This window comes from Actinia tenebrosa, unplaced genomic scaffold, assembly GCF_029948245.1.
Source record: "Actinia tenebrosa isolate PJP-AT-01 unplaced genomic scaffold, QUT_ActTen_1.0 PGA_scaffold10__47_contigs__length_13832649, whole genome shotgun sequence".
Classification (NCBI taxonomy): domain Eukaryota; kingdom Metazoa; phylum Cnidaria; class Anthozoa; order Actiniaria; family Actiniidae; genus Actinia; species Actinia tenebrosa.
The window spans coordinates 4,115,106-4,142,781 of NW_028292570.1; the positions used below are offsets into that span (position 1 = coordinate 4,115,106).

The window sequence follows — 27,676 nt, forward strand, 5'->3', positions numbered from 1 at the left end:
TTTCATTTTTTTCCTTACAAAACTCTTGATATTATTATTTTTTGTTTTCGTTGACAAAATATATTGATATTATGATAAAAAAAGGGCTGCACACAAAGATATGTATCATGATATAAATGTAAAGAGTATGTTTGCTTATCAATCATGTGAAAGTTGGTAAGCAGCAACAAAAAAATATGTAAATTATTAGTGAAAATTACACTAGAATTACAAAAACTCTGCACCTGGTTCTAAAAAAAAACCGGAACAGAATTTTTCATCTTCACTCTTTTTTTTTTTTTTTTTTTTTTTTTTTTTTAATTTCTTTCGCGATAATATGCTTTCTTGACAACACTGAAAAAATGTGGAAGTTAAGTGCTCTTAGGGATGTTAACCTTGTCAAGATGAATTTAATGGCGGAGAAGTGGAGTAAAAACTATGAATAGTCCAAGCGACTGGTTTAATTGACTTTGTCGGCAATTTTGGTTGCTTGGCAATCGGTGTAAACAAATGGTCGGCAAGGCCGGTTGAGACGAATAACATGAAAATATGAAATATATTTATCTTTAATAATATTGTTATAATATCGCGTAAGCCATCGCGTATAAAAGTGAATCTAAATGTCAGTTGTCGTAGGCGACAAATCGAGTACGATAATAAATCGAATGAAAAACCATACTCCATGATGAATACGCAGTTCACAAATAGTTTATATCTTATATTAAAAGTCTTGACTACAAGATATTTTAGTTCGTGATGCAACACTGAAATGAGATTGTAACCAACATTGTTTGAATATTTTCTATTTTTTATTACATTGTGTTGAAAGACACTTAAGAGTCAAGCACAAGGGAATATGACACTCAAATGGCTTACTTAACCAATGATAGAAAACCATTTAAGAGCAACAAAACAAAATACACAAATGTTGTCACTCAAATGGGTTTAATGCAGGCCTCATGTGAGTATTTCTTGTCGTGTGGCCTAAGATGGAAGCTATTGAAAAGTCAAAAAACGCACAGAAAAGTCCAAAATGGCCACAGCGTTTTAAACACGGCGTGAAAATTCTTGAAATTTCGGAAGCCGTACGTCTTTCATTACTGGCAGAAAGCCTTAAATATGTGGAACATTTCTAAACCTCGCCAAAGTTCGTATGTCCAGTGGCTATAGCATGTTGCTGTGCTTGTGCCTGACCTGACAATCGTGTGTTGCACGCCAAGCAGCGTAACGTGAATTTAGAAACGTTGGTGAAATGTCGCTTCTGTGAAGATTAAAGAATGTTTATTAGAAGGAAGGAAGGAAGAAAGGAAGGAAGGAAGAAAGGAAGGAAGGAAGGAAGGAAGAATGGGTGGATGGATGGAGAGAATGAATAAATGAAAGAATGAATGAATGAAAGACAGAAAGGAATGAAGATATTGCATTCTGTCTTTGGTCATTCGCTTAAAAAAGAAAAAAAAATATTCGAGATACCTTTTTTGCATCTGCAGCCAGACTCAAAGCCTCCACCAATCTTTTTTCATCTGTAATTGGGAACACTGTTTGCAGGGGGAGGTCAGACGAGTCTTCCTGTATCCCAAGGGGGTCGTAGTGGATTCCATCATATATGAGGAACACTCGGTTGGAGTATTTTTCATTTTCACCTTTAAGTAAAAGGAACAACAAATCAGGCATTACTGGTAACAAAAAGGACCTCAAAATAGATTTGAAAATCACTTACCAAAACGATCGATTCTTTCGCTCTCTGTGTCTACTACAGCTATTTCTATACCATAATGTTTACTTAATATTGATAATTCTATTGCACCTGTGAAAAGGAAAAATAACCATCATCATCTTCATCATCATTTATGTAACATCTTTAATATGATCATATAAATAATATCATCATAACCATCCTCATCACCAGTGCCATTTATCATCATCATCACCATCCTTATCACCAGTACCATGTATCATCATCATAACCATCCTCATCACTAGTACCATGTATCATCATCATAACCATCCTCATCACTAGTACCATGTATCATCATCATCACCATCCTCATCATTAGTACTATGTATCATCATCATCACCATCCTTATCACCAGTACCATGTATCATCATCATCACCATGCATCCTTATCACGAGTACCATGTATCATCATCATCACCATCCTTATCACCAGTACCATGTAACATCATCATCACCATCCTCATCACCAGTACCATGTATCATCATGAACACCATCCTTACCACTAGTACCATGTATTATCATCATCACCATCCTCATCACCAGTACCATGTATCATCATCATCACCATCCTCATCATCGGTACCATGTATCATCATCATCACCATCTTTATCACCAGTACAATGTATCATCATCATCACCATCCTTATCACTAGTACCATGTATCATCATCATCACCATCGTTATCACCAGTACCATGTATCATCATCATCACCATCCTTATCACCAGTACCATGTATCATCATCATCACCATCCTTATCACCAGTACCATGTATCATCATCATCACCATCCTTATCACCAGTACCATGTATCATCATCATCACCATCCTCATCATCAGTACAATGTATCATCATCATCACCATCCTTATCACTAGTACCATGTATCACCATCATCACCATCCTTATCACCAGTACCATGAGCAGCAGTAAGGGGGACTCGCGATCACCATTCGGAATCGCCCGGGAATTACCCGTGTTTATGCACTAGCGTCCCCCGCGGGAATTACCCGTGTTCTGTTATATGTTGCGCGAATGTTAGGAATATTTGTCTTATATATGCACGAATGTAAAGAGTTTGTTTATGACTTCTGTATAATTTGTCTAAGACCCAAAGTTAACATACCCAAGCCCAAGGGTTTCTGGTGTTGTGGTAAGAAAATGCAAATAGAAGACGACACGTCAGCACAGTGTTACGAATGTGGTAAGAATATTCGTAATGCCGTACCAAATGCTACCAGAGAGCAATATTACGCCAATGGAGGTCGTAAGAAGACCCCATACAAAAGAATAAAATACTTTAGGGACTGGATGAGTCATATCCAAGGTTTACATCCGATATATTTAAGCGACGAAGTAAAGAAGAAAATCATAGACCATTTAGAAGAGCCAACCCCACAAAGCCTACCGAAAGCGTTGAAAAAATTAAAGCTAGGGAAATATTACAAAGCTATTCCCTATCTTTTGTCTGAAATTACCGGTAAGTCTATTCCTGAGGTTTCTGATATGAGCAGAGCCGAGTGGATGTTTTGTCGGCTGGATAAGGATATTCCTTATTATCCTGACGTAATTTACGAAATATTTTACAAAATAGACCCCAACCACCCCCTGTTAGGATGGATTCCGAGAAAATAAAAATGCAAAACTGGCGTTTATTTTGCCAGAAACCCCACTGGGGAATGCATCGCGCAGAACACCAAGCTATCCCCAGTGGGGTTTTTTGCATTTTGGGCTTACGGGGCTTATTTCATCCCGCGCCAGAGGCCCTCTAGTACATACACATATATCTTTCTTACGACCCACCAGAGGGTGAACTCCGGACAGCGTCCCGAGACACCCCCTGACTTTTCCAATTGCGAAACCCCCCATCGCGGGGTTGAATCGCACTTTCCACCCCTCCCCCCACGGTTGCTGTGAGTGGGGGAGGCTTTTTTTTCACTCACAGCAACCGGTCCAAATGCGTCTACAGCGAGGCTCGAACTCGGGACTTTAGGCCTCCCCAGCTCCAAAGTCCACGATCACGAGCGAACGCCAGACACATCTGGACGCTTATGTATGTGAAAATTATTATATTTAATTTGCATATGAACCAGACAGCCGGCGTTCGATATGTAAATAGAACCCTGTCACGATATTTACTGAGCAAGCTTTCTTTGAAGCTCTTCTTTCGCTTCTTGGTAGATCTTTTTGCGAGATTCCTCGGAAAGATCTTTTACGACTGTTTTTTTATTCCTTATGTCCGTCTTTAGTTTCTCGTATTTGTCTTCTTCGGCCAGAATAAGCGAGAATTCTACGTCGTCTATCTTTCTGTCACGCAAAGCCTTTGAGACAAGATCGGTAATTGTATTTACTTTAGCCCTTGACATAGCTATTGTCGTGTCATGCTTGGATATTTTGCTTGACAACTGTTTCATAATGCCCGTAGCAACGGCTGAAATGATACCACAAGCTGCCCCAACGCCGGCCAAAGGAACTCCAACAATTATTCCCGGTCCAGTAAGCGAAGTAGCAACGCCGGAGCCCGTTAACACTACGGATATGGATCCTGAAGTTATCGCAATCTTATGTAGCGTACTCCGGGCTCTGACGTATTTCTTCCTAACTTTTTCGTAGTGTTTTGTTTGCCCTTCCAAGTAAGCCAGGATTAAGTTCGCTTTATTCAGACGAAAGTTTTCGGCGTTTAGTTCGTTAGGTGTAGTGTGATAATTGGGAACATCTGGGTACAACTTAGGTGCTGATGGTATAACATCCATTATATATACTAATGTACGACGCTTTTGGGAATAACATACAGGAGCAGCCACATCACGATAATCGAGATTACTGGAATTGGAGAGCATTTAGGAAGGTGTTTCCGCATGCAGACCCTAGTAAGTTCGAAAGGAGGCCTGATGGGATTTACTTCAACGGCTCCAGGATGTACAGCAACGAGGATTTGAAGCCTACGCTGGTTAATCAAATAGACGATCAACTGAAGCATTCGCCAATGCATAAGCCAACGCCAGCGCCAACGCATGTTGAACCCGGTTGGTCAAAGGAATTATTGCTGGGTACCAGTACTTATCCGATACCCGCAGTTTCATTTGATAAACACCCAAGCTTGGACCTAACGCTGAACATGCGGATCTCTAACAACCATTCCTTTTCGTTAAAGGTGCGAGATATCTTCAAAAACGTGCCCATTGTTCATACCACCGCTAAGGAATCTCATGAATGGTTAAGCGGTCCTAACATGCGTTATTGGCCGCAGCAACTAAACTTTGCGGTTTGGTGTGCCACCAGCGGCTGCGGTGTAAGTGCGAAGTTGATGAAGAATTCGATATTTATGTTTCACTTTCACTTTACCGTCCGAAGGATACTTTATGAAATGGGTGTTATTGCGCTGCCGGGAGATGCCGCGTTTTATCCAAGAGATAACAAATACAGCGTGCCGGCTTATGATAGACTTTGTAAGGAGTTTGGTGTTGTAGGGAAGGATTTCCGATGCACTACGGGCGCTAACAATGGTTTGGGACATATTTGGGCTTATTGGGGGATTGGTGGGCACGAGCTAAGTGATAAGGAAGTTCATGCGTTGAATCTACGATGGAACACGGGATATCACAAAGAAACTCACGACAGTAGCACCTTCTTTGAACCAAATGCCAAAACCACTAAGGAAGTCAGAGACGGACCTCTGTTCAAAGACGAGGGTGGTAAGTATGGTGGGGCAAACCCGCTGATTATCAAGATTACCAACGACGAGCAAACGAAGCAATACTTTAATTTCATACCCCCAGAAGGTAAAGGACTAACCAAAGCCGGCCTTGCCCGTTTGAACCGCAGCATAGAAGCTTACGTGTATTCTATCCTTGGGGCTCAGGTAAACACCCGATCTAGCATAATTGGAAATACCGGCGCCGCAGAAGAGACGCGAGCCGAAGCCTTGATCTTATTTGAAAGTTCAATCTTGGAGGGCGACATTAGCAAGGGCGTACAGCGTTACCAACTAGCTATACAAAATTCTAAGGCGAGGTTGGACTATGCAGTAGCCCCGGGTTGTTGGTTAATGCCTAGTAATTTATCTATAAATACTGGTTCTGTAGTAGGATACAACAACAAACTGCAGCGAGCTACTAAGGATATGAAGTTTGGGGCGAATAACGTGAACTCTGACACTCTTAGGAACATTCCTCACTTCGTGGAGAAGCCAAAAAAGGTACACGAAACGAAGCTACCCGCAGTTAAGAAACGAAAGAAGGTTATGCCTACGCTACCTGAGGAATATGACCATAACTTACTAAAAGCCGGCTTAGCAGCTGCAAGCATCGGTCTGAGTTATTATATATGGCGATGAACAACCCCTACGTAGCTGGAGTAGATTGTGTTTATACGACTTACACAGGCGAGAAAAAATACAACCAGGCGGCTTGGGTTGATGTCACGGGGATGTCCGTGGATCTGAACTACTCGGGAAAGAAGTTAATCCTTTGTAGTATTTGCATTGGCACGAGTAGTCATGCCAACGTGGGATTTAGGTTCCTGGATGAGAATGGCGTACTGCAGCCTATGAGAAATAAGACAAACAACAGGGAGCCTGCGCATTTCTCCGTAGAGCCCACCACGACCAGCGCAGAAAATCTATCTGTTTGGACTTTCCACATGGTGGCCGATTGCCATGGGAAGGTAAAGCTGCAGATAAGAGTAGACGATACGGGAAAGGTTACGGTAAATAGCATAGAAAATCAAAGGGATACAGCCTACAATCACGCTACCATTAGCACTCTTACCGTGATTAGTCTTTAAATATATGAACCCACACGCGAAGGAAGATTGGTTTCTCCATTACCTGGAGGAGAAGGACTACTTAGAACAGCATTGGTATGACACCGGGCTGTGGGTGAAGGTTGGGGGCCTGGGATTAATCATGCGTACTATTAGTATTTCAACGGCGTATTCATGTAAAGCCGGGTTTAGGATTGTCGATGAGAATGACCATCCATTACTACCCTACAGAAAAAAAGATAATAATAGGAACCCAGTTCATTTCTCGTCGGAACCCCCACCACCGACTGTAGAAGACTTAACACCAGTAAGTTTTCACATGATAGTCAATTGCCAATATGCGAAGTTACAAGTTCTCCCCAACCGCGTTGCCTACCTTCGGATAAATGCCGCCACAGTAAAGGCAAACCCCCCGACTGACGCAGCTTGGAATCATAAGACCATTAGCACCATGACCGCCATACCGCTAGTTCCGCATTATCAAGGCGGTGCGAATACTATCTTTACTTATCCCCAGTCGAGGATGCCTCGGGCGCCCGACGACGATAAGCCACCAGTAACATACAAGGATAAGATCAACCCCTCATCTTCTTCAGGAGTACCACTCCAATAGCTACGACTAATATCCAAATGTTATTCCCCACAAACTTCAACAGTTCGCCGCCGGCCCTAAGTGCCAAGGAAACAACCGAACCCAGCAGCCCAGGAAGACCGGCTGCCATCTTTTTTCCCAAGTCCGTCAGCCCATTGCCTAATTTCTTTACGCCCGCGCCTGTAGCCTTAAGCGCGGATAGGATAACTCCTACTACGCTTGAAATAGCGACCGCGAATGCCAGCGGAACGCCATACTTCAAAAGGGCTCTTTTTACCTTTTCCTTGGTGGTAAGGCCCAACTCCCTTTCCAGGTTGTCCTTTTGCGCTTGTAATTCCGCGACTCTTTCCTGAAGGGTTTCTACTTCCTTTTGAGCTGCTTCCCTTTCCTCTTCGGGACGAGCCTGGTCATTGATTATTTCCTGCTGCCGCTCTATTTGCCCCTCCAGGTCCTCAATGGCCTGATCTCTTTGCCTGATTTGCTCTTCCTTAGTGTTAATTTCGGCAACCAACTGCCGCCGTTCCTCTAAAGAGCCAGCTATGGTGGTACGTAAGTTCTTAGCTTCTTCCTTGCTTATGTCTAGGTCTTGCAGGGCAAGTTCGAAGGCCTTTTGGGCTTGGTCCCTATCGCGTAGGGCTTTGTCTGTTTGTTCTCTCATTTCTATTATTCTTTGGTTTTTATCGTTAAGTTCTCTCTTTTGAGCATCGAGGGGTAGTCGGTTTTGTCGCATGTATTCTGCCTCCCTTTCCTCCATTGTTTCCTTTAGTCCTTCGACTTCCCTTATCGCTTCGATGCCTTTTTGTTGCCGCTGCATTAGGGTCTTGAACTTTTCAAAGGCTTCGCTGGTGTTTTCATCGTTTTCTCTTAGTCTTTCCACCAAATTAGGTCTTCCTAATGCGTTTTTGATTTCTTTTGGGAGATTACTGGTGAGCCTGTCGGAGTCTCTCCTTTGGTAGAGATTATACCACTTATCCCTTCCTTGATACTGGATTTGAATTTGCCCCTTATCTCCGGTTTGGAAATTAAGGCGGGTCAAGTCCACATTTGGAAATTTCTCCCTTACGTCGTCTAAAAGCCCCCTTAGCATTTCAGTTCTTAGGTCCGTGGAATCCAAGTTTTGCAATTCCAAATATTCTGGAATAGGTCGCCCTGGGTTCCTTGATTGCCACTTATCCTCTAAGGAACGCCAGGCCTCGCGGGCCCTGCTGCCATATTTGCGTCTTAGCTTGTCAAAAAGGCCCCGCCCGTCAACGTTGTCATCAGGAAGTAAAGACTCGTATTCTTCATCGTTAATGTCGACTTGGCCTTCTTCGGTAAGGGGGTCAAAATCCGTTCCTTCTACTTCCATTATATATGATGAGCTCAAAGTTAAATCCCAACGTATTACCTAAGCAGGTTGGCGGGCTGAAGGCAGAACGCACCTTTCATCGGGTCACCTTTACCCCCAGCAGCGCAAAGCCAGGGGAAACCTTGTACGTAGGCGTACCCCGCCTAACAGATAACCTAGTCTTAGTACCCGGCACCTTGGCTTTAAGGTTCGACTTAGCGGTGCAGTCAAGCCCCACAGATGAAAGGATTATCGTTAACAACGTGGGTCGCAACATCGTTTCTAAGATGCGCGTAAAGTTCGCCGGGGAATCCTTGCTGGACTTAAATAGGTACGATCTGTATACCACGTACAAAGACTTATGGTTGACAGCCTTTGACCGCGCGCAAAGGATAGAACAAGGAATTGGCAGTGTCATTCTACGTAAGGTTCGCACACCTACGAAAACGCAACCTACTGACGGCAGCGGAGAAACCGCAGTGGCAGACGCAAAGCGAATAAAGACCGCCTATGGTAGCAAGTATGTCATACCATTAGACTTTGAAGTGATTACGAATCACGGTGTGTATTACCCAAGACAGTTATCCGAGCTACAGTTTGAAGTAACTTTAGCAGATGCTAATAACATCATTGGTGGGCTAAGCACTGCACTTACCACAACAACCCCATACTCTATTACCAACTTAGAGCTACAGTACGAAACGGTGTACAGCGAAGAGCTGGCCCGTAGCGCTGGCATGGAATACAGCTCCGGGAAGGCATTCTTATACGACCACGTAGTAATGTATAAGACGTTTAGCTTCTTGGATAAGACGGATGAGGTTATCAACCAAAGCATTAACCTCCCCCGAAGAAGTCTTACGGGGCTAATGCTGGTGTTTGCCAAACCCTACGAGGCCGGCAAGCGCAACTCCGAAGCCTTTCACAATCCCAACATTACTAACGTGGGGGTAAGCGTTAACGGCGTTCCAAACAAGGTTTACTCCCAGGGAATAAAGCCCGCAGACGTGTACAGAGAGGCAAAGCGTAAGTTTGGCGACCAAATTAGCCCCGAGGAATTCTTTAAGGATAAGTATGCGCTGTGGATTGACATGCGCACCATTAACGACGAAGACCTACATGGCCAGGGTTTACGTCTAGTAAATACGCAGGATGGCATAACATTGGAGATCAAGCGCACCAAGAACACCGATGCCGGCGACGGCGACAAAATAAACTGCTACGTCTTCGTCGTGTCTGACGCGCAACTGAGCGTAGAAATGAATCAGCTAAAGAGCGTTGCCTATTGATCCACTCGCTCATCCTTTTGATAAAAAAATATCGTTGGTATATAATGCTTCGCGTATTCGAAAACAACGAAACCAAACTGCAATGCATAGTGCAAGGCGATAAACTATACTTCAAAGCAAAGGAAGTGGCGCTGGCGTTGGGTTACGAACGCCCAAAAGATGCAATTAAGGTGCATGTTCGTGAAAAGTATAAGGTAAAGCTTAGCGAACTTAGAGTGGAGGTGAATCGCCTCCCCTCGTATTCACAGCCTAATTCCCTGTACGTAACCGAATCTGGGTTGTATCAACTAATATTTAGCTCTAAGATGCCAACGGCAGAGACATTCCAGGATTGGGTCCTCGAGGACGTTCTTCCCGCATTGAGAAAGACAGGTAAGTATGAAATAGAAAGGCGGTTCGATAGTCCTAACAAGTTAGTCTTCAAAATGGAAAATGAGTTTGACCTGCATAAGAAAGTCGTGGACTACATACGCCGCTTCTACCCACAGATGCTCATAGCGCCCGGCTTAGGGGAATTGCAGGATTCTGACAGCAAACGCATAAAATGCTGGCAGAAGGATTATCAAAGGGGTCAACCCGACCTCTTAATACTGAACGCGCATTTAAGGTATGAAGGGCTTTGCATCGAATTAAAGACGCCGAAAGGAAATGGCATACTCTCCGCAGACCAACGCAAGATAATTTCGCAGTATGACGCGAATGGTTACCTGACCATGGTTAGCAACGATTATGACGTCATCTGTCGTGCCCTTAGCAACTACGCGGAAGGCATCCGTATTCCCTGTCGGTGGTGCTGCAAACGCTTCAAGACTACGGAGACAAGGGCAACGCATTTAAGAATATTTCATAGATATAATGATCGTCAACCAAATACACTGGCGTGACCTGATTTGCGGTAAAGCGTACGAAATAAAAAATTACGTCGTCTTCGAAGACATCGACCGTTTACGGTTAGTCCTCAAAGACTTAGAAGGCAAGGAATATTCCCTTTGGGCGCCGGATTGCGTGCGGTACGTAATTCAGGGCGAGGAATTCACCCACTTACGCAGCTATGGTAAGGTAAATGGCCGATGGAAGTTTGACATTGAAAGAAGAGTCACTCCATCTCCTCTTTGTAGTTAAGCGCGTCTGCTAAAGTCCGCTGCGCTTTAGGATCCGCGGAGCACCAATGCCCCACAAAGGATCCTTCGGAGAATACCCTGTCGCAATGAAGGCAGGTGTATTTTTTACGCGGTTTGGGTATCGGTGGCTTACGAGGGGTAATGTAGTCGGCAGGTAGTTCGCAAGTAATACAGTCCATATATTGAAAGGGTAATTAGAATGCCTCCCAGAAAGGCAGCTGCGTAGGCTAGCATATATCCTACAACCTTCCTTAAAAGGGGTTCCTATTATTCTTGTTGTTTTGTTAACAAACAACAAGAAAAATAAGATTAGGATTTGAGACTCTTTGCGCAAACCCTGCTTTAACTATTAAAGGCCCAAGAAATGCTATTGCGTATCATATATTTCAAAGAGTGTCTCAGAATGTTGACGTTTAGGTTAAATCTTTGTTAAGACACCCCGGAAACTATTTCAAAAGTGTCTCAGAATGTTGACAATAAGGTTAAATCTTTGTTAAGACACCCCGGAAACTATTTCAAAAGTGTCTCAGAATGTTGACGTTTAGGTTAAATCTTTGTTAAGACACCCCGGAAACTATTTCAAAAGTGTCTCAGAATGTTGACGTTTAGGTTAAATCTTTGTTAAGACAGTTGAAGATATGTTCCTCTTCTCTAACACAACCACAACGATCGCACTCCTGCCTCCAATACTCCCTTTTAGTCCACGGAACGCCTTCGGCGCGTTCAAAAGAGGGGAAAGTACGGACTATCTTCTTATGGTAATCTATGCGATTCCTTAAGTAATCCTCTTTATGCGGGCAGCGACACATCAAATCCGCACATTGGTAGCAATCCACGCCTTCCAAGTCGTAAGCGCGGGAGAGAAACCTATAATTCACTTCATGCGTTCTCCGGTGCGTCTGTAAACGTTGGCGACTACTAAGTATCTTATTACAGAAACTACACTGTCTGGTTCGATTACAGACGCCCCTTTTCAGATGCTGCTGCATTTCGAAGGGGTTGTGGAATTCCTTATTACAGTCCTTACAAAGCCCACAAATGCGTTTATCCTGATGTTGTTGCATCTTTTGAACGGTGCTGAATTCCTTACCGCAATCCTTACAAGCGCGGCTAAGGGGTTTCTTTGTACAAACGCCGCGACGAACGTGGTATTGAAGTCTTTGTTTGGTGCTGAACACCTTCTTACACAACAAGCAGTCCATATATACTTAACAATATCTTAGCCTCCATTTAACATCCTTAACAAAGATTTAACCTAAACGTCAACATTCTGAGACACTCTTTGAAATAGTTTCCAGGCATCCTTAACAAAGATTTAACCTTATTGTCAACATTCTGAGGCATTTTTTGGAATAGCTTATGGGCGACTTAACAAAGATTTAACCTTATTGTCAACATTCTAAGACACTTTTTAAATAGTTTCCAGGCATCCTTAACAAAGATTTAACCTTATTGTCAACATTCTAAGACACTTTTTAAATAGTTTCCAGGCATCCTTAACAAAGATTTAACCTTATTGTTAACATTCTACGGGGGATATCGCATGAAGTCCTTAACGGACTCCTTAGCCCACGTCGCCATCGTCACCAGCGCGCCAAACCGTTCTGCACGCTTCAGACCGCACATTTCATCGTACAACTCCTGCACGCGCTCTTTTAACCTGTCTATCTCCTCCCTTTGCATTTCTATGGTGTCTCTTTTATCTTTTGCGTCGGCGACAATTCTTTGCACTGCTTCCACTGGCTCCATATATTTTAAATATAAATGAACCCAGATCACATGCCTTGTAACGCTCTGATAGTAGGACCCACCGGCTGCGGAAAGACCCAGTTCGTGGTAGAGCAGCTATTAGGACCCTTTAGATACCGCTTTGACTACATAGTGCTGCTTTGCCCCACCTACGTGAATAACCGCACCTGGACGGGCATAGGAGTGAAAGACGACGACTTCTTCGTAGATATCTTAGACCCTAACGAGTTATCCAGCCATTTGAAGTTCTGGCACAAGCAATTCCCTAAAGATACACAGACTTTACTCATATTGGACGACATTGCCTATGGGGACGACGTAAAAAAGCGCACCTCCGAGCTCGTTAAGCTCGCCTTCAGCGGTAGACACGACAATATCAGCGTTTGGTTGCTCTCGCAGCAGCTTACCAGCGTCTCTAAGCCCTTCAGGGAAAACATAGGCTCTCTCGTAGTATTTTATACTCCAAGTAAGTCTGACCTGGAAACCATCTTAAGCGACTACGGCGGTGAGATATCCAAGGAACAGTTACACGAATACATGCGGCACCTAAAAACGCACCAACATTCCAAGATGATCTTCTCTTTGAGGTTTCCGTATTCCATTAACATATATGGACATTGAGCAGCTCTTAGATGAAGTCCCCACGCAGTTAGATGAAAGTAACCTCAAGGAACAACTCAACATCCTTGTGTCTTCGGGGAAGTGTAAAGAAATGATAGGCAAGGAACTTACCCATGAGCAGGTTAATAAGCTGTCGGAAGAGGAAGTCAAGAAGTTCCATAAGAGGTACGAGGCTGCCCTTGCAAGTAAGACCACGGACGCCGTAGCAGACTCCGCTATCCGACTTGCGACTAAATTACTTGGACTTGCGCTGCCCATAGACGACGTGGAGCAACTGCGGAAGGACATAAGCGAGGACTATGTCATCGCCCAAGAACTTAAGATAACCTGCGGGTGGTTGTCTTTGAAGTGCGGTAAGTTAATGGCAGTCGCCTCTGCGGCTTTGCACGTAGCTCAGCACGTCGACTTGAAGGAACTTGCGGGCACCTTTGGTGCCTCTTGGAAGGACTTCAAGAAGGATAGAGAAGTCGAAAAGGTCTTCCAGGCGGCACTTGCTGAGGTACCTGATCAAGTCGCCTCAAGTACCTAGTTAAGTCATTCGTAAGTACTTAGTCAGGTCATTCGTAAGTACTTAGTCAAGTCACCGTAAGTACTTAGTCAAGTCATTCGTAAGTACTTAGTCAGGTCATTATTAAGTCGTTCTCAAGTCGTAACCAAGTTACTTGTCAAGTCCTTCAAGTCCCTTAATATAAGATGAGTGGCACCGAAGAACAACCAGAAAAGGCTCCCGTAGAAGATACCAAGATTACCAAGGCTAAATCTCCAGGCAGAGTCGCTGCCGGAAAGAAGCTCGCGGAGATGAATAAAAAGAACAAAGCCAAAAAAGGAGAAAAGGTGGAGGAAAGAGAAGAGGAATCCTTTATCAATCCTGGGTACGTCATTGGCGCGTTGGGAGTCATCGTAGCTGCAGGCAGCCTTTACTTACAATGGCGGGCAACGAAAAAGGTAGAACCGCCAACATATCACGCACCTGTGGAACCAGCTGTTAGAAAAAGTAAGATCCCTGAAATGGAGTAATAACCTTCTCGCTTTGTAATATAATGTCAACCGCGTTATTGAAAACTGTTGAAGAAGCAGCTATTATTACTTCCATCGTTGCGGGTATTGGTTGGGTAGGTAAGAAAGTGCTCAAAGAAGACTTTACTGAAGACCCAAGCAAGAGCTTCGCTAATTTTGCTAAGATGACCGCTGCCGTAGGCGGGGCTATCATGGTAAAGGATTACCTACGGAAGGAAAAGTACCTACCTACGACGTAACTCGTGAAAATCCCTGTGATTTTCTAATATATAATGGCTAGCGTGGTCGTAGGTGGAGTCATTGCAGCTTTAGCATTCACTGGAGCTAATTATGGTGGTCAATATTTGGATAGATTAGTCAGAGGTGATCGCAGCGGAGATTTAGCCGCCGAAAGGAAGAGACACGACTTAGCGCTGGAGAAATATCAGCGAGACGTGGCGGCTTGGAATGAAAAAAGACAAGCTTACAGGGATTGGTTGGATAAGAACTACCAAGACAAGATGCAGGCAGACAAGAACTTCGAAAATACAGACTACGCCTTTAAGCTCTATGCGCAAGAGCACCCCGCGGCATCGACGGGGTTGAAAAGGCCTCAGTTTAAGAATTACTATCAGCTTTCTAAGAAACAAAAAGACAATGAATTGGTCTTTGTAGGAGTCGCAGTGCTGGCCGTAGGCGTAGCTATGGCGTATCTAATATAATGATCGTCTTTTTGGAAAGCGACAAGAATGACTTTACCACTTATCTGAATCCCCCCATCAAAGCCCATAAGGTTAGGCTGGTTAGTTGTTCTTTGTACAATTCTTGGTATAATTTAGTCAATGCCTTGATCACTGAGCATAAAGGCGGCGGCAATTATCAAGGCGTATTGCTGCCCGATGGGCATTACACACCAATCACCCTTGCTAAGGAATTAGCAAAACACGGTTATACGCTCACCACGGGATTACCACACGAAATGACCCTCAAACATAATATGCCAAACTATTCAGTAACTTTTGGAAAGTCTGACCCATTGGGATCTTTATTATGTGCCTCGGGCAAGACAATTACCGACACAGCCATACCCGTGAAATGGAAAGTCGCATCCTCTTACGAAGTCTATTGCGATTTAGTCCATAGTTACAACAATGGAGAAAAGTCTTCTCTCATGTCCAAGTTTCTGCCCAGAGGTAATCCATTTGACCTGGTAGAATACACTCCCATTTCTTTGAGCTATGATTTGTCTAATTTGGTAGAAAGCATAAACATCACCATTAAAGTGGACGGAAAGACGGTGGATTTCAACGGACGCAAGATCAATCTTGTTTTGGAATTCATATAATGGGCCGCGTAGAGGACAAACTTAAAAGGATTTACTATGGGCCCGAAGGCTATTGGAAAGGAGCGTCGGCCATCAAGAAACTCGCGACCGCGGCCAGGGTATCAGAAGAAACGGCTAAGAACTGGCTAAGAAAACAAACCCTCTGGCAGGTTTATCTTCCCGTGCCCAAGTACATTCCCAGGCCCAGCTTTACCGTAAATACCCCCAATGAAGTTCATCAGGCGGATTTGCTTTTCTTACCGCACGATAAGGTGAGAAAAAAGACCTATAGGTACGCTTTGACCGTAGTTGATATCGCAAGCAGATACAAAGACGCTGAACCCATAACCAGCAAGGATTCTGGGGAAGTCGCAGAAGCCCTAGGTAGGATTTATAAGCGCGTCTTGAAATGGCCCAAGCTGCTGCAAGTGGATGCGGGGACGGAGTTCATGGGCGTGGTTACTAAGACCCTGAAAGACCACAGCACTAAGATTAGGAGAGCAGAAGCTGAGTACCACAGGGGTCAGAGCATCGTCGAAAGATTCAATAAAACCCTGGCTGAGCGTCTCTTTGGGTACCAGTATTGGAAAGAGCTGGAAGATCCCTCCAAACGCAACAGGGAATGGACTCAGAGGCTTCCCCAGGTCGTCGCGGCTTTGAACAACGAGGCGGCCAGGGCTACGGGAATAAGACCCAGGGATGCCATAAAAAAGAAACACGTGGAACACAAGTCCTTCGTCAGAAGTTCGAGGGCGGTCTTCCCCCAGGAAAAAAGATTAGGCGATGTCACGGTTCGATATCTCTATGAGCCGGGTGAATTAGAAGGAGGATCCAAAAGAGCTACGGATCCTAATTGGTCTTTGGAAACTTACCAGATCCGAAGTGCGATAGCTAAGAAGGGTCAGCCCATCTTGTATTATCTTCATGATGGTCCCACGCGTGGGTTCGTCAAAGAAGAACTGCTTATCGTGTGATGTCCGAATGCTATCGTATGGATACCATCATCACACATCCACCTCTTACCGTCAAATGCAGACAGTGACACCTTCTCCTGTGTAACGTTGTGTATTTGATGTCCGTAGCTGCGCAGGCTGTTCATTTTATGTCGCTGTTCCTTACGCGTACGCAGGACCTTTAAGTAGGAATCGTGGGTTATGTCCTTCTTAACCACGTATTTTTTTACGCCTTTAGCTTTCTTTTCTACACCGTCCAGCTTTAGCACGCTGTACATCTTGGGTTTCAGGCCCACGTATTCCACGATGGGTTTTCCTTTCATCTCATCCTTCATTTTCCCGATTACTTTCTTGTTTTTAGGGGAGTAAAGAAAGTGGTCGCGTGGGTAATCGCTGGTGTCGTATTCATCGATGTCGGGAACACAGTCTTCGTAAATGTCTTCCGTCTGCACCTCTAGTATCAAGGAATCGGTGTCGGTGTATAAGAGGCGGCACTTATCACCGTATTTCGGTTTTAGCTTGTCGTAGTAAAACTCATACATGAGCAGCTTTGATAGGTCTAACACTGTAAACCCCGTGTATACGGGTTTATTCAGGAATAGATTCGCTTTCTTCATGTGAATCACGTAGAAGTTTAACATTTCTACGTATCTAACGAATCCAGGCTGTGACACGTATGCTTCTGCTTCCTCTCTGGTGCTGGCTATCTTTATGCTTACGCGCTTGCGGATGTTCTCCATTGTCTTACCAAATACGCTATTGTTCATTAGTTTAAACAGGTTCTTTTCGAAGTCATTCTTTGCCTGCGTACGCTTTTGTGTGTTAAAGTCAATGTAGGAGCGCATCCATGGTTCCTGCGTGAACTTCAAAACGCGGTGGATCTTCTTCACGCGTAAGCCGTGGCGCACATAGAACTGCAGGTTGCGGTAATGCACCACGTACTTTCGCTTGTCCATCAGGTTCATCGTTAGCTTCCTGTACGGTTTGTAGCCAGGGCACATTTCCCTCTGCAGCGGACTCAGCTGCTTAAATTGTATTTCTATTGCTTCTGGTGCTAATGGGAACTCATCGTGCGCGTCGTGCAAGTGCTCTGGGTATTCCAAATCAACCTCCAGCACGTAACCTTTGTCGTCTTCTTTACCTACGTTTAGGTAAAACTCTATGGGCTTTATGTTGTCCCATTCGAAGTCGCGTACAGGTAAGTACTGCGACATTGCCCAACCGTAGAGGTTGTTTGCGTCTAAGTAGAAGATGTATGTGGTTGGTTTCTCCGGGTTGTACTCCACCGTGGGATTGTTCGCTTTTGCGTATCGTCTGCTGGGTCCGCAAACACCGCCGCGGATACCGTCTTCCATAAAGCGGTACATGTCGTATTCCGTTAGGAGATCCAGTTGCGCGTTTGTCTTCTTTAGAAGCGCACTCCAGGAGAGTCCGGGTGCTGTGTAAAAGTTCGCTGGATCCAACCCGTAGTATTCCATAGCCATCTTTCTGAAGCTTTGGAAGACGTCCGCTAGTAGTACAACGTCCGATCTTAGGTAGATGTCGTGGTAGTCCCCCATATTCTCACAGGAGTACTTTTCCCACACATCTAACGCATGCTGGTACTCTTCGTCTTTTATACCAGACTCGTTTAGGGTGCTGTAGAATCTCTCTTTGGGCGGTAGGGGTTCTTCGAATCGCTCCCAGGAATCCATGTATTCGTATGGGTAGACTCCTTTCCTTTCCGCGCCGTATTGACTGGAAATGGGGAACTCCGTGTTGTATTTAACCAAGTTTGCTAAGGAGTCCGCCATGAACTGCTGCGAGACTAAGAACTTCAGCTTGCCCACAGTTACGGACATGTACCTTTCTTTGTTGTTGGGTATGCACTTTACTTCGGAGCCGTCTGTTCCTTGTAAAAGTAAGTGACTGTCGTAACCCCTTAAATTGTGAAAGAATACGGGTATTTCCATTTCTGGGTCTACTTTGAAGTTTATATTGCATTTCCAATGAGCCGCTCCTCTGTATTTACCCGTGATGTGGCAGTGATCTCTAACCTTATCCACATAGAAATCCTCAACGAATGCTTTATGACAATGAATGCAGTGGGTGGAAGGCTTGTTGGGCTTTTCCCCCTTCCTTGCATACCTGCCACATTTGAAATGAGCTTCTCCTAGACACTTTCCATCTTCGTCCCACGCTTTTTTGGCCCGTCTTCCAAACTGGAGAAGCGTATGTTGGCAAATGTGGCATTTCTTTGCCTTGGTAAAAGCCTCCTGGTTCTCTTTGGTAAATACCATCTTCTTTGGGCGTCTTAATTGTTCTCTTATCTCTTCCTCCTCTTCTCGCAATGCTTCTAGAAACTCATTAGCTGCGTTCTTACCTCGGTAAATTACAGGAGGGTCGGCCTTACCATCTGATCTGACTACTATGTAACCAAAGGAGCAGATCTCGTGTAATCCCACCTTATTCGTGGCACCACTTTTCTGCTCTTCCTTAGTTATCAACGCTTCAAAGTCTGCATATATCACGTAAGGCACCTGCATCTGCTTTTGATGGTCTGAGTAGGATAGGTTCTTATCTGTGGGCATCTGGATCCGTTGCGCCACTTCTTCGACTCCGCGACATATTTCGTCGTGTTCCTCTAGAGCTTTAACGCTGGTAAAGGATAACAAACAACAGTCGCAGAAGTATTTCTTGCCTTTGTGTTTGGTGTGTCTGTAAAATAGTCTGCTAACATGTTTGACCCACGAATAATGTCCGCCGTGGTAGAAGAGGTGTATTCGTTCTCCTTTACTCTTTGACAGCACTAGTGGCACTATCGTTTGGTCTCTGACTCCGTAAACGTTAATGGCTAGGTCATTTTCCTGCTCGAATATCGGTATGTCTATCAACTGCATTGGGAACTCTACGCCATCCCACTCCAAATCATCTGTTGGGTACTTGCTTGGTCTACATGGATCCTTATCTACTGGATACAGTGCGGATCGCATTGCCCACATAAAGCATCTGTTGTCATCATTTTTTACGTTGACTATGGCTTTCTTCCTTTCTACCCACGTTGGTAGGGGCACGTAACTTCCTCCTCGTATTGGCACGTACCTTGCCATGCTAACCTCCATACCTTCTACCTCCTCCACTGTCCAACCTGATCCTTCTTTCGTGTAGTTAGACAGCGACTCCATTATTGCTTCTAAGGCTTCGCTGAGTGACCTATCCAAATTCGTGGACTCTAATATCACTAACGACTTTGATCGCAGCATTGCTGTCGTCGTTACCTCATCTTTTGACAAACTTACTTCTACCATTATACTAGCTTTCAGGGCTCCTAATTCTTCTATGCCTTTTCGAAGCGTTCTCTTGACCTTCCTTTCTGACTGACGCCAAAACTGTCTAACGTCAATCTCACCGTTACCGGGTATTAACACCGTTTCGAAATTGCTTTGGGATTCCATCTATATAATAGGAAATATCTTATACCTAATTCCAGACCCTTTTCAGATCGTCGTAGTCATACTCACAATCCTGACAATGCCAAAACAATTTAACCTTAGTCTCAAACTTCTTACCACATCCACAATTATAGCTGCTCATACATTTCGTCTTCATCTTCAAATGCTTCTTCAAGTCCACTTCTTTCTTAAAAGTTCTCTTACAATCTTCGCACTCCATATATAGACTAACATATTTAACTACATAAACACGGGATGCGGGTAATCGCGGTACGAATCGAGGAATTCACTTTAGACGGGTAATCCTCCGGTGGTCGTTGCGCTGGAACCCCCATCCCCTATACTACTACCATGTATCATCATTATGATCAGTATATAACATCATCACCATGTATCTTCCTCACCACCATGTAATATCATCAGAATCATTATCATCACCATCATAACTGTCAACATTGATATCCTACCTAATTCATACCTCCCCAGTTATCAGCATTCTGGATCCATCTACAGTAACCATCATTAGACTGTCCAAGAAACACATCGTTATAAGTAACTGGATCACTTGACACACACTTGGCTATCAACTGCCGCAAGTCTGGTGCTAGGGACATGTTGCCTGTCATTACATAACTTATAAAATAAAAACATACATGTATTACTATTACTATATATAAATAAGCTTTAACATATAGCATATAACATATAGAGGATATTATTTGACATTAATCAATTAATTATTTAAAATTAATTTTTCTTTCAAAGGGATGGGACCACCATTTTATTTATTTATTTATTTATGGACAATATTTAAGCAGAGATGCCCAGTTCAGCATATATAGCTGGTTTAAATGGGTCTCAGTCATCTGAGCCAACAGAGAGGGGCTAACCATTTGCAGATGTAATTACAAATGCAGAATTTTCTCCTCAGTTAATTCTACAATACATTCAGTATTGATTATACATGAGGTAAATAGTTGAACAGTTAAAATATTTCTTTATTTCAATGATGCATTTTTTAGCTATGAAGGATTATACAAGTTGCCAATAATGTGCGAATGACTGTGACGTCAGGTAAGGTATTTGAGTGTATTTGTTTTAACTGGCCATTATGAGACAACAAATCTAGAATAATCTTGATTAAAACCATGTGTAAAATAATGATGCATTTTAGATATTGTTTGTGCGAAGCAGCTCAATTTCGTATATTGAATGAAGCCTTAATAAGATGTCACAGCCAATTAAACAGTAAGTTAAACCCAACTAGTATACAGTACCTTACACTTGCAAAAAGGCAGGAATTATCTGCTGGTACTATTCTTGATTAAAACAAAACAAACAAAAAACAGAATGAGAGAAACTGCATGTGCACTTTAAGCAGGTCACTCCCTTCCTTCCCCTCCCCCTCTACCCACTACCCCCCCCCCCCCCCCCTTTCCCCCACCTCTGTAAGGCTGAGCAAGAGGCCTAATAAAGAAGACAGAAAAAAGTCTTGTATTATACTTTCAAGTACTTACTTTCTACTGAGTGGGATATTTTGGTATCCTAATCTTCCTACAAGATCATTGTTGATGATTATAGGAGCTGTCTTGTCTTTCTCAATTATCAAAGTGTCACCAGACCTTAAGCCGAGAGATGAGAGACTTGATGCTTTGATAGTGCAACACAGTTCCTTGGGAGGAAATCCTGTCAATACTGATAAAAAAATATGAAATTATATATTTACAAATCAATCAAAATGCTTTTACAGGGAGATGCACAAAAGTATGACCACATTTAATATTTTTGCATACTTTTATGCACAGGCTTTTTTGCTTTCTACCCTGCGAGCAGAGTCTCCTTAAACCTCTACGGATGAGAGAAGGAAAGGAGACTCTGCAGAAATCGTGTAGAATGTTATTTCCTTCTCTCACCTGTAGAGGTAAAAGGAGACTCTGCTCGCAGGGTATTTTCAAACAACCCTCTACACACCTTACTTGGTAAAACCAGCCAGCTTTGCATTGAAATGTGTCAGTTTAATGTACAAAAGCCCATGCACATATGCAAAGTATGTGAATAATATTTTTTACACTGGTCACACTTAATAGGTTTAATAATAAATTCACTCACATTTTACAATTGGAGAGGTAATATTTGAACAAATTACATAATCATAATAGAAGTAAATAAAAGAATATAATAATAGTTTGGAAAGTATAATATAATAAAGTGTGTGGGGTTGTTGAAAGAGTATAAACTTTTGCGTCAACAACAACACCCTGAATATAGAGATTATATCAAAAAATACAGACCAAGTATAGAAGAGTATAAGAAAAGAGAAATATAATAATTAATGATAGTCAAATATCATGCACATAAAAAAAAGTGATGATGATGGTGGTGGTGGTGGTGGTGGCGAGAATGGTGATACCAATTCTTCGTTTGCAATAGACGTCATAGCCGCCATGTTGGAAGAATTTGATAAAAGATTTTGCAATGAATTCTTTTGTTATATCTTCCAACATGGCAGACATCCCTTTTGTTATTGTGCTCTCTTGGGATTGATTGGAAACCAAGAATAGTAGTGGTCATAATGATGATGATAGTGATAATGATGAAGATGATGACATTAACTTACTCTTCTGTGCATGTGGGGGTACATCAGTCAGTAACCAAATCTTTTCTTGTAACATTTCAAGTGTTGAATCAGCCTTCAGGCCCTGTACAACACTCCTCTTGCCACCCTTATATTGACACCTCAAAACCTACGATAACCGAAGACAACCATAAAATACAAACAACATTAAACTTACGAATGATCATTTGTAAAAAATAAAAAATTAACGCAGTTGTAATTAAAATTAATTTCAAACTAAATCATACCCACACAAATTAGCAAGAATATAAAATTCACATGAGGAATATTTTTGGTGCACTTAATGAGTGGAGAAGTCGAGGTTTGAAATTATTTATTTGAAAAATTATTTTACAAGTTTCAACGAACAAAAAAAGCATAAAATAATAATGTTGAAAACCATGACAAAAATGCACATTCTGTGCAGCATGTTACTGGAATATAGCCTTATCATTTATATTTTTACAGATTTATCAGCTTATATTCTATCTTATTAGCTTAAAAACAGCAAAATATCAAAAATAAAAGTGAAAGTCAAAATGACTCACCATGTCCGCCATGTTGTTTTGAGGTGGATAACCGCTGGCAGTCGACTGTCAATAAAGACCAAAGGAACCCCAACCATTTATTTTTCTCTAGTGGTCTATCATCGACATGCTGCGTTCTGATTGGATGAGCTACTACTAAGCTATAAGTCAGTAGTACTACTAGTAGCAAAAACTTTCGGCTTTAGTTAAAAAAAAATTTTTTTTTTTCGAGTCTTTCTTTTGCACGCATAAGTTGCTTGGTATACTGCGAGGATCAACTCAATTTGATACATTACAACCGCAGTCCACATATATATTTCATATATATTCTCATACACATATTTAGTCAAAACTTTAATTCAAAACCTGTTTGCATCTACAGTTGGATGTGAGTAAAACAATTAGTCCTCTTGCCCTCATGGCAGATCAAACGAGTCAATAGCATTTAGGCTTGAGAACAGATATTATTGCTAAGTAGTCTGCATTGCAGCAACTATTGGGGAGCAAGCTGTGCATGATAAGGCTGCGTTCATAATGTCTTGCAGAGGGGGGGGGCAGGTGAAATTGAGGGGGGATCGGGAAAATTTTGGTAGGAAATAGGGGGAGCTGGGCCAATTTTTATCAGAAAAAGGGGGGATGCACAATTTTTGGAAGAAGCTACAATCCTTGCGTAGGGGGGATCTTATTTTTTTGCATGACTTTAAGGGGGGTGTTAAGAATTATTCTGGCATTTTAGATTTTCACCTACCCCTCCCCCCCCCCCCCCCCCCCCCCAGGTGGGGATGGGCCGGTAGAAAAGGTGGTGGGTCATCGTTTTTAAGCATGGACAAAGGGGTCAGTCACGAGATGAGCCATGCTATGTAATGCTGATATGAAATTGCCTTAAATTAATAAAAAGCAAAAAGTTTGATGACAACAAAACCGTTGAAAGGAATGTTAATCCAGTACCACCTCTAAATAAGAGAGTTGGAGGAAGAGTTACAACCTTTGACTAGGCGACATGATGCCAACTGATTGATAAGGTACTTTTTAAACAGTTGTTTTGATAAGTTGGCAGTATTAAACCTCTTTTAAAAGACTATAGCTTGTACTATACCAATGACTAAATTATACTGTCAACAAACTTTGTAGACTCAAAGGCGTCAAATGTATTTAGTGTGTTAGCTTCTGTGTGTGCGCTCTTTTATTGGTCTCCAGTGGATCAAAGGAGTGACAAAACTACTTCCCTGTCTGCTTAATTCAAGGTTCCAGCTAAACGTTTTTTTTAGGGTGGGTCATCAATTTTGTGCAACCATTTAAGGGTGGGCCACTTTTAATCATGCATGGACTAAAGGGTGGGTCACTAACATTATTGTTAATAAGCCTGAAGCGAGATGATGTTTTACCCCCGACTCTATACCATAATAGTTTTTAAAATTCTTTCATATTAAAATTTTTGATTCCTTAGAGAATACAGGAACAATAGTCATAATTAAAGAACAAAAGCAGTGTGAAAAGGATTATGGTCTAGAGACGGGGGTAAAACGTCATCTCGCTTCAGGCTTATTGAGATCTTATTTTTCTGGCCACCGCCACCACCCCCACCCCCTCACCCCCCTCCAACGACCATGATCCTTTGCATTTAAAAATAGGTTGTTTTGATGTGACGTCATAGTCAAATAGGGCAATTTATTCTTGAAAATTTTAAAAATTTAAAAAACAAAATTGAAATAAAAAGGGAGCTTCATTTGTTAATATTAGATGGGATCTCTTCCCAAATTTTTTATAGAATACAGAGTACAAATTGGGGTTTAACTTTACTTCTCTTGTCCAATCAGAATCGAGTTATTTTGTTGCAATTTTGCATTATGAATATAGTCATGAATGATTATAGGATATATTATAAAATGACTGTTATTAATCTCCCATTCTGATTGCAATTTTGCATTATGAATATAGTTATGAATGATTATAGGATATATTATAAAATGACTGTTATTAATCTCCCATTCTGATTGGTTGGGAGCGTGTGCTATATGAGAAAACACAGCACACATGCGCTCTTTGCATTTTATAAAAGAAATAAAAAACTTGCTTGCTATGCTGTGTGGAGATATAAAGCACTTGGGGATTGGCAGAGCACTCAAGAAGTGTCGAGAAGCACTCCGCTACGCGTCCGCGTGCTTTACTGCACACAGCATGCGCGCGCATTTTCTATTTCTTCATTAAATGTCATTTTTTTAATTAGCTCCTAAAACAAGAAATTCATCCTTCCTTTTAAAATATTCATTGAATCGAATTATTCCATACCTGCAACAGACAAAAACATATTTAGTTGAATAATAACTAATAAAAAAGGTGCATAGCTATGCTTTTGATATGAAAATAATAGTAGAGTTTGCTAGCTGATTACAATACAACAGTCCCCTTCACAGCCCTCTGCCATCTTGATAGGTAATTGTGCCTTTGCATTAAAGCAACAATATCACATGAATAATTGTCTAAGGCATGAAAAAAGGTCCCTATCATTGCAAGGTCACCCTGCTGTCCTCACTTTAACAACTACGAATTTGTCATATTATTTCCAACTTGACTGCCACCCAGTTAGCTCAGTTGATAAGAGCGTCGGTCTGTTGTGCGGGAGGTCGTGGTTCAAACCTCGGCCAGACCAACACTCAGGGTCTAAAAATAACTGAGGAGAAGGTGCTGCCTTTGTAATTATATCTGCAAATGGTTAGACCTTCAAGTCTTCTGGGACAAAGACTTAAAACCGTAGGCCCAGACTGTCTTCACTATATAACCCTAAAAGAACCACTGAAGACGCTGGTGACGACCATCTTCGGTGCCCATATGCTAAACTCTACAGGACCCACTGTAATATTGGCAAAAAGCTGTTGTGGTCTCCCTGCCCTCATGGGAAATAAGCTAATAAATACAAATAAATACAAATAAACTTATATGAAGAAAAACAGCCATCTTACCCTAGAAAGTCAAAATCAATTTCAGAGAAATGAGCTTGCAACAATGCCCAAATTCCCCAGAAAAAGTGAGCAGCCTAGACATCAAGAAACAATTGATGATTAGTAATAATTTAAAAATTAGCAACTCTCTTTTACAGAGCTTTTCAAGTACATTACGAACAGTTTGCAATGATGCAGTTTTGGTGGACGTCAATCAAGGCTTTTTCATGACATTCCATTATAAAGCCTTGTGGGATCGAAATGCATACAAACATTGCAAACAAAGGCTTTGATTACAAGGGAAAGAGGAATAACAACAGTTGAAAAATGATAGTTCTTCCATGAACTGGAAACAACAAGACTACGAAACATTGTTGTAGCATGTTAGGATGGGCTTCACTTGCTCACATTTCAATCCAATGATGCGCGATTGTGACACCATCCATGGAAAATGCTATAAAGTCTTACCAATGCAAACTGGTTGGCTTGGACATACAATTTCTCAACCTCTTTATCTGTTATTTTTGGATTTGACTCTCCTATGAATAAACAAATAATTATTATGCAAAAAGTCATAATAATTTCTTTATTGGCTGAATTACTATAAAGTGCATATCACCATTCATATTGAAACTATAAACCTTCATAACGTAAAGATGATTTCACCATCATGAATATTCACTTCTTGTGTAATCCAGTGGTGTAGCAAGGGGTGTGAGGGGTGCTCCCCTGATTCCTGGGACCTTGCTACACCCCTGGTAGATTCAATACTAAAAGTATTGGGACCCAAGTTCGAGTCCCGACGAGCTCAGTGTTGTATGTGAGTTGAGCTGTTTGTTGGTTCTCTCCTGTGCTTCGAGGGTTTTCCGAGTTCTCCGGCTTTCCACCCTCCACAAAAATCAACTTCTAAATTCTAATTGGAAACCAGTGGAAGAAGAGCCAGTCTGTTGAATCCACTGTTAATCCCATTATAATGTATCTGTGGTTACATAGGAACCTTAAAAAGAATCAATAAGTAATTGTACCTTTCAACTCGGCAGACCTTGTTAAATACGTTCTGAGCCACTTAAGTTGGTGATCTTTCTTTGGATAAAGAGAATAATCAACTTCCTCTACACCTGGATACAGAGGGTAATTTATAATTATTAGAAAGTAGATATAAGGTATTATTATTTAAAAAGGAAAAGGGTTTAATCCAGCAAAATGCCAGATTTGCAATGCGAATCGTGAACTGTTGCCAGCACATAGTTATGAACATAGTCGTAAAAGGGAGAAGGGTTAGAAATTCTTGGGGATTCAATGGCTGCCATTTTGGTTGACTTTGACAAAAGACCAAATCTATTTTCATATTTTGTCCATTTTTTTTTATTTCAGGAAGGGATGCTGGGCACCAATTGGTGAAAATAGACCCCTTGCTTATGACATCAAAGCAGCTCAATCTGGGGGACAAAACAAAAGAAAACCCATCTCCTGAGAATTGAAACCTATTGTTTTGTCCCCCAGATTGAGCTGCATTCCAATCATCATCATCATCATCATCACCATCATCATTATACTATCGACATCACCATCACCATCACCATCATCACCACCATCCCCATTATCACCATCACCATCATCACCATCATCCTCACCATCATCATCGTCATCAAAACTGTGGGCACCTAGAAATATTCTAGGAATGTTCTATTCTTCTTTGCGCCAATCACAAGATA

General features: G+C 42.2%; 1 protein-coding gene across 1 annotated transcript; it reads right to left on the minus strand.

Moving 5' to 3' along the window:
- Nucleotides 1-313: 313 nt before the first annotated feature.
- Nucleotides 314-23,084, minus strand: LOC148912805 (ubiquitin thioesterase OTU1-like). The gene is made up of 8 exons (XM_089026559.1): nucleotides 23,044-23,084; nucleotides 22,499-22,625; nucleotides 21,399-21,576; nucleotides 21,159-21,200; nucleotides 20,360-20,514; nucleotides 1,697-1,783; nucleotides 1,450-1,619; nucleotides 314-1,240 (listed from the first exon to the last, which is right to left on the minus strand). The coding sequence occupies exons 1-8, from the start codon at nucleotides 23,053-23,055 to the stop codon at nucleotides 1,112-1,114; spliced, it is 900 nt and encodes a 299-aa protein (XP_088882685.1). The 5' UTR covers nucleotides 23,056-23,084; the 3' UTR covers nucleotides 314-1,111.
- Between the last annotated feature and the right edge of the window lie 4,592 nt (nucleotides 23,085-27,676).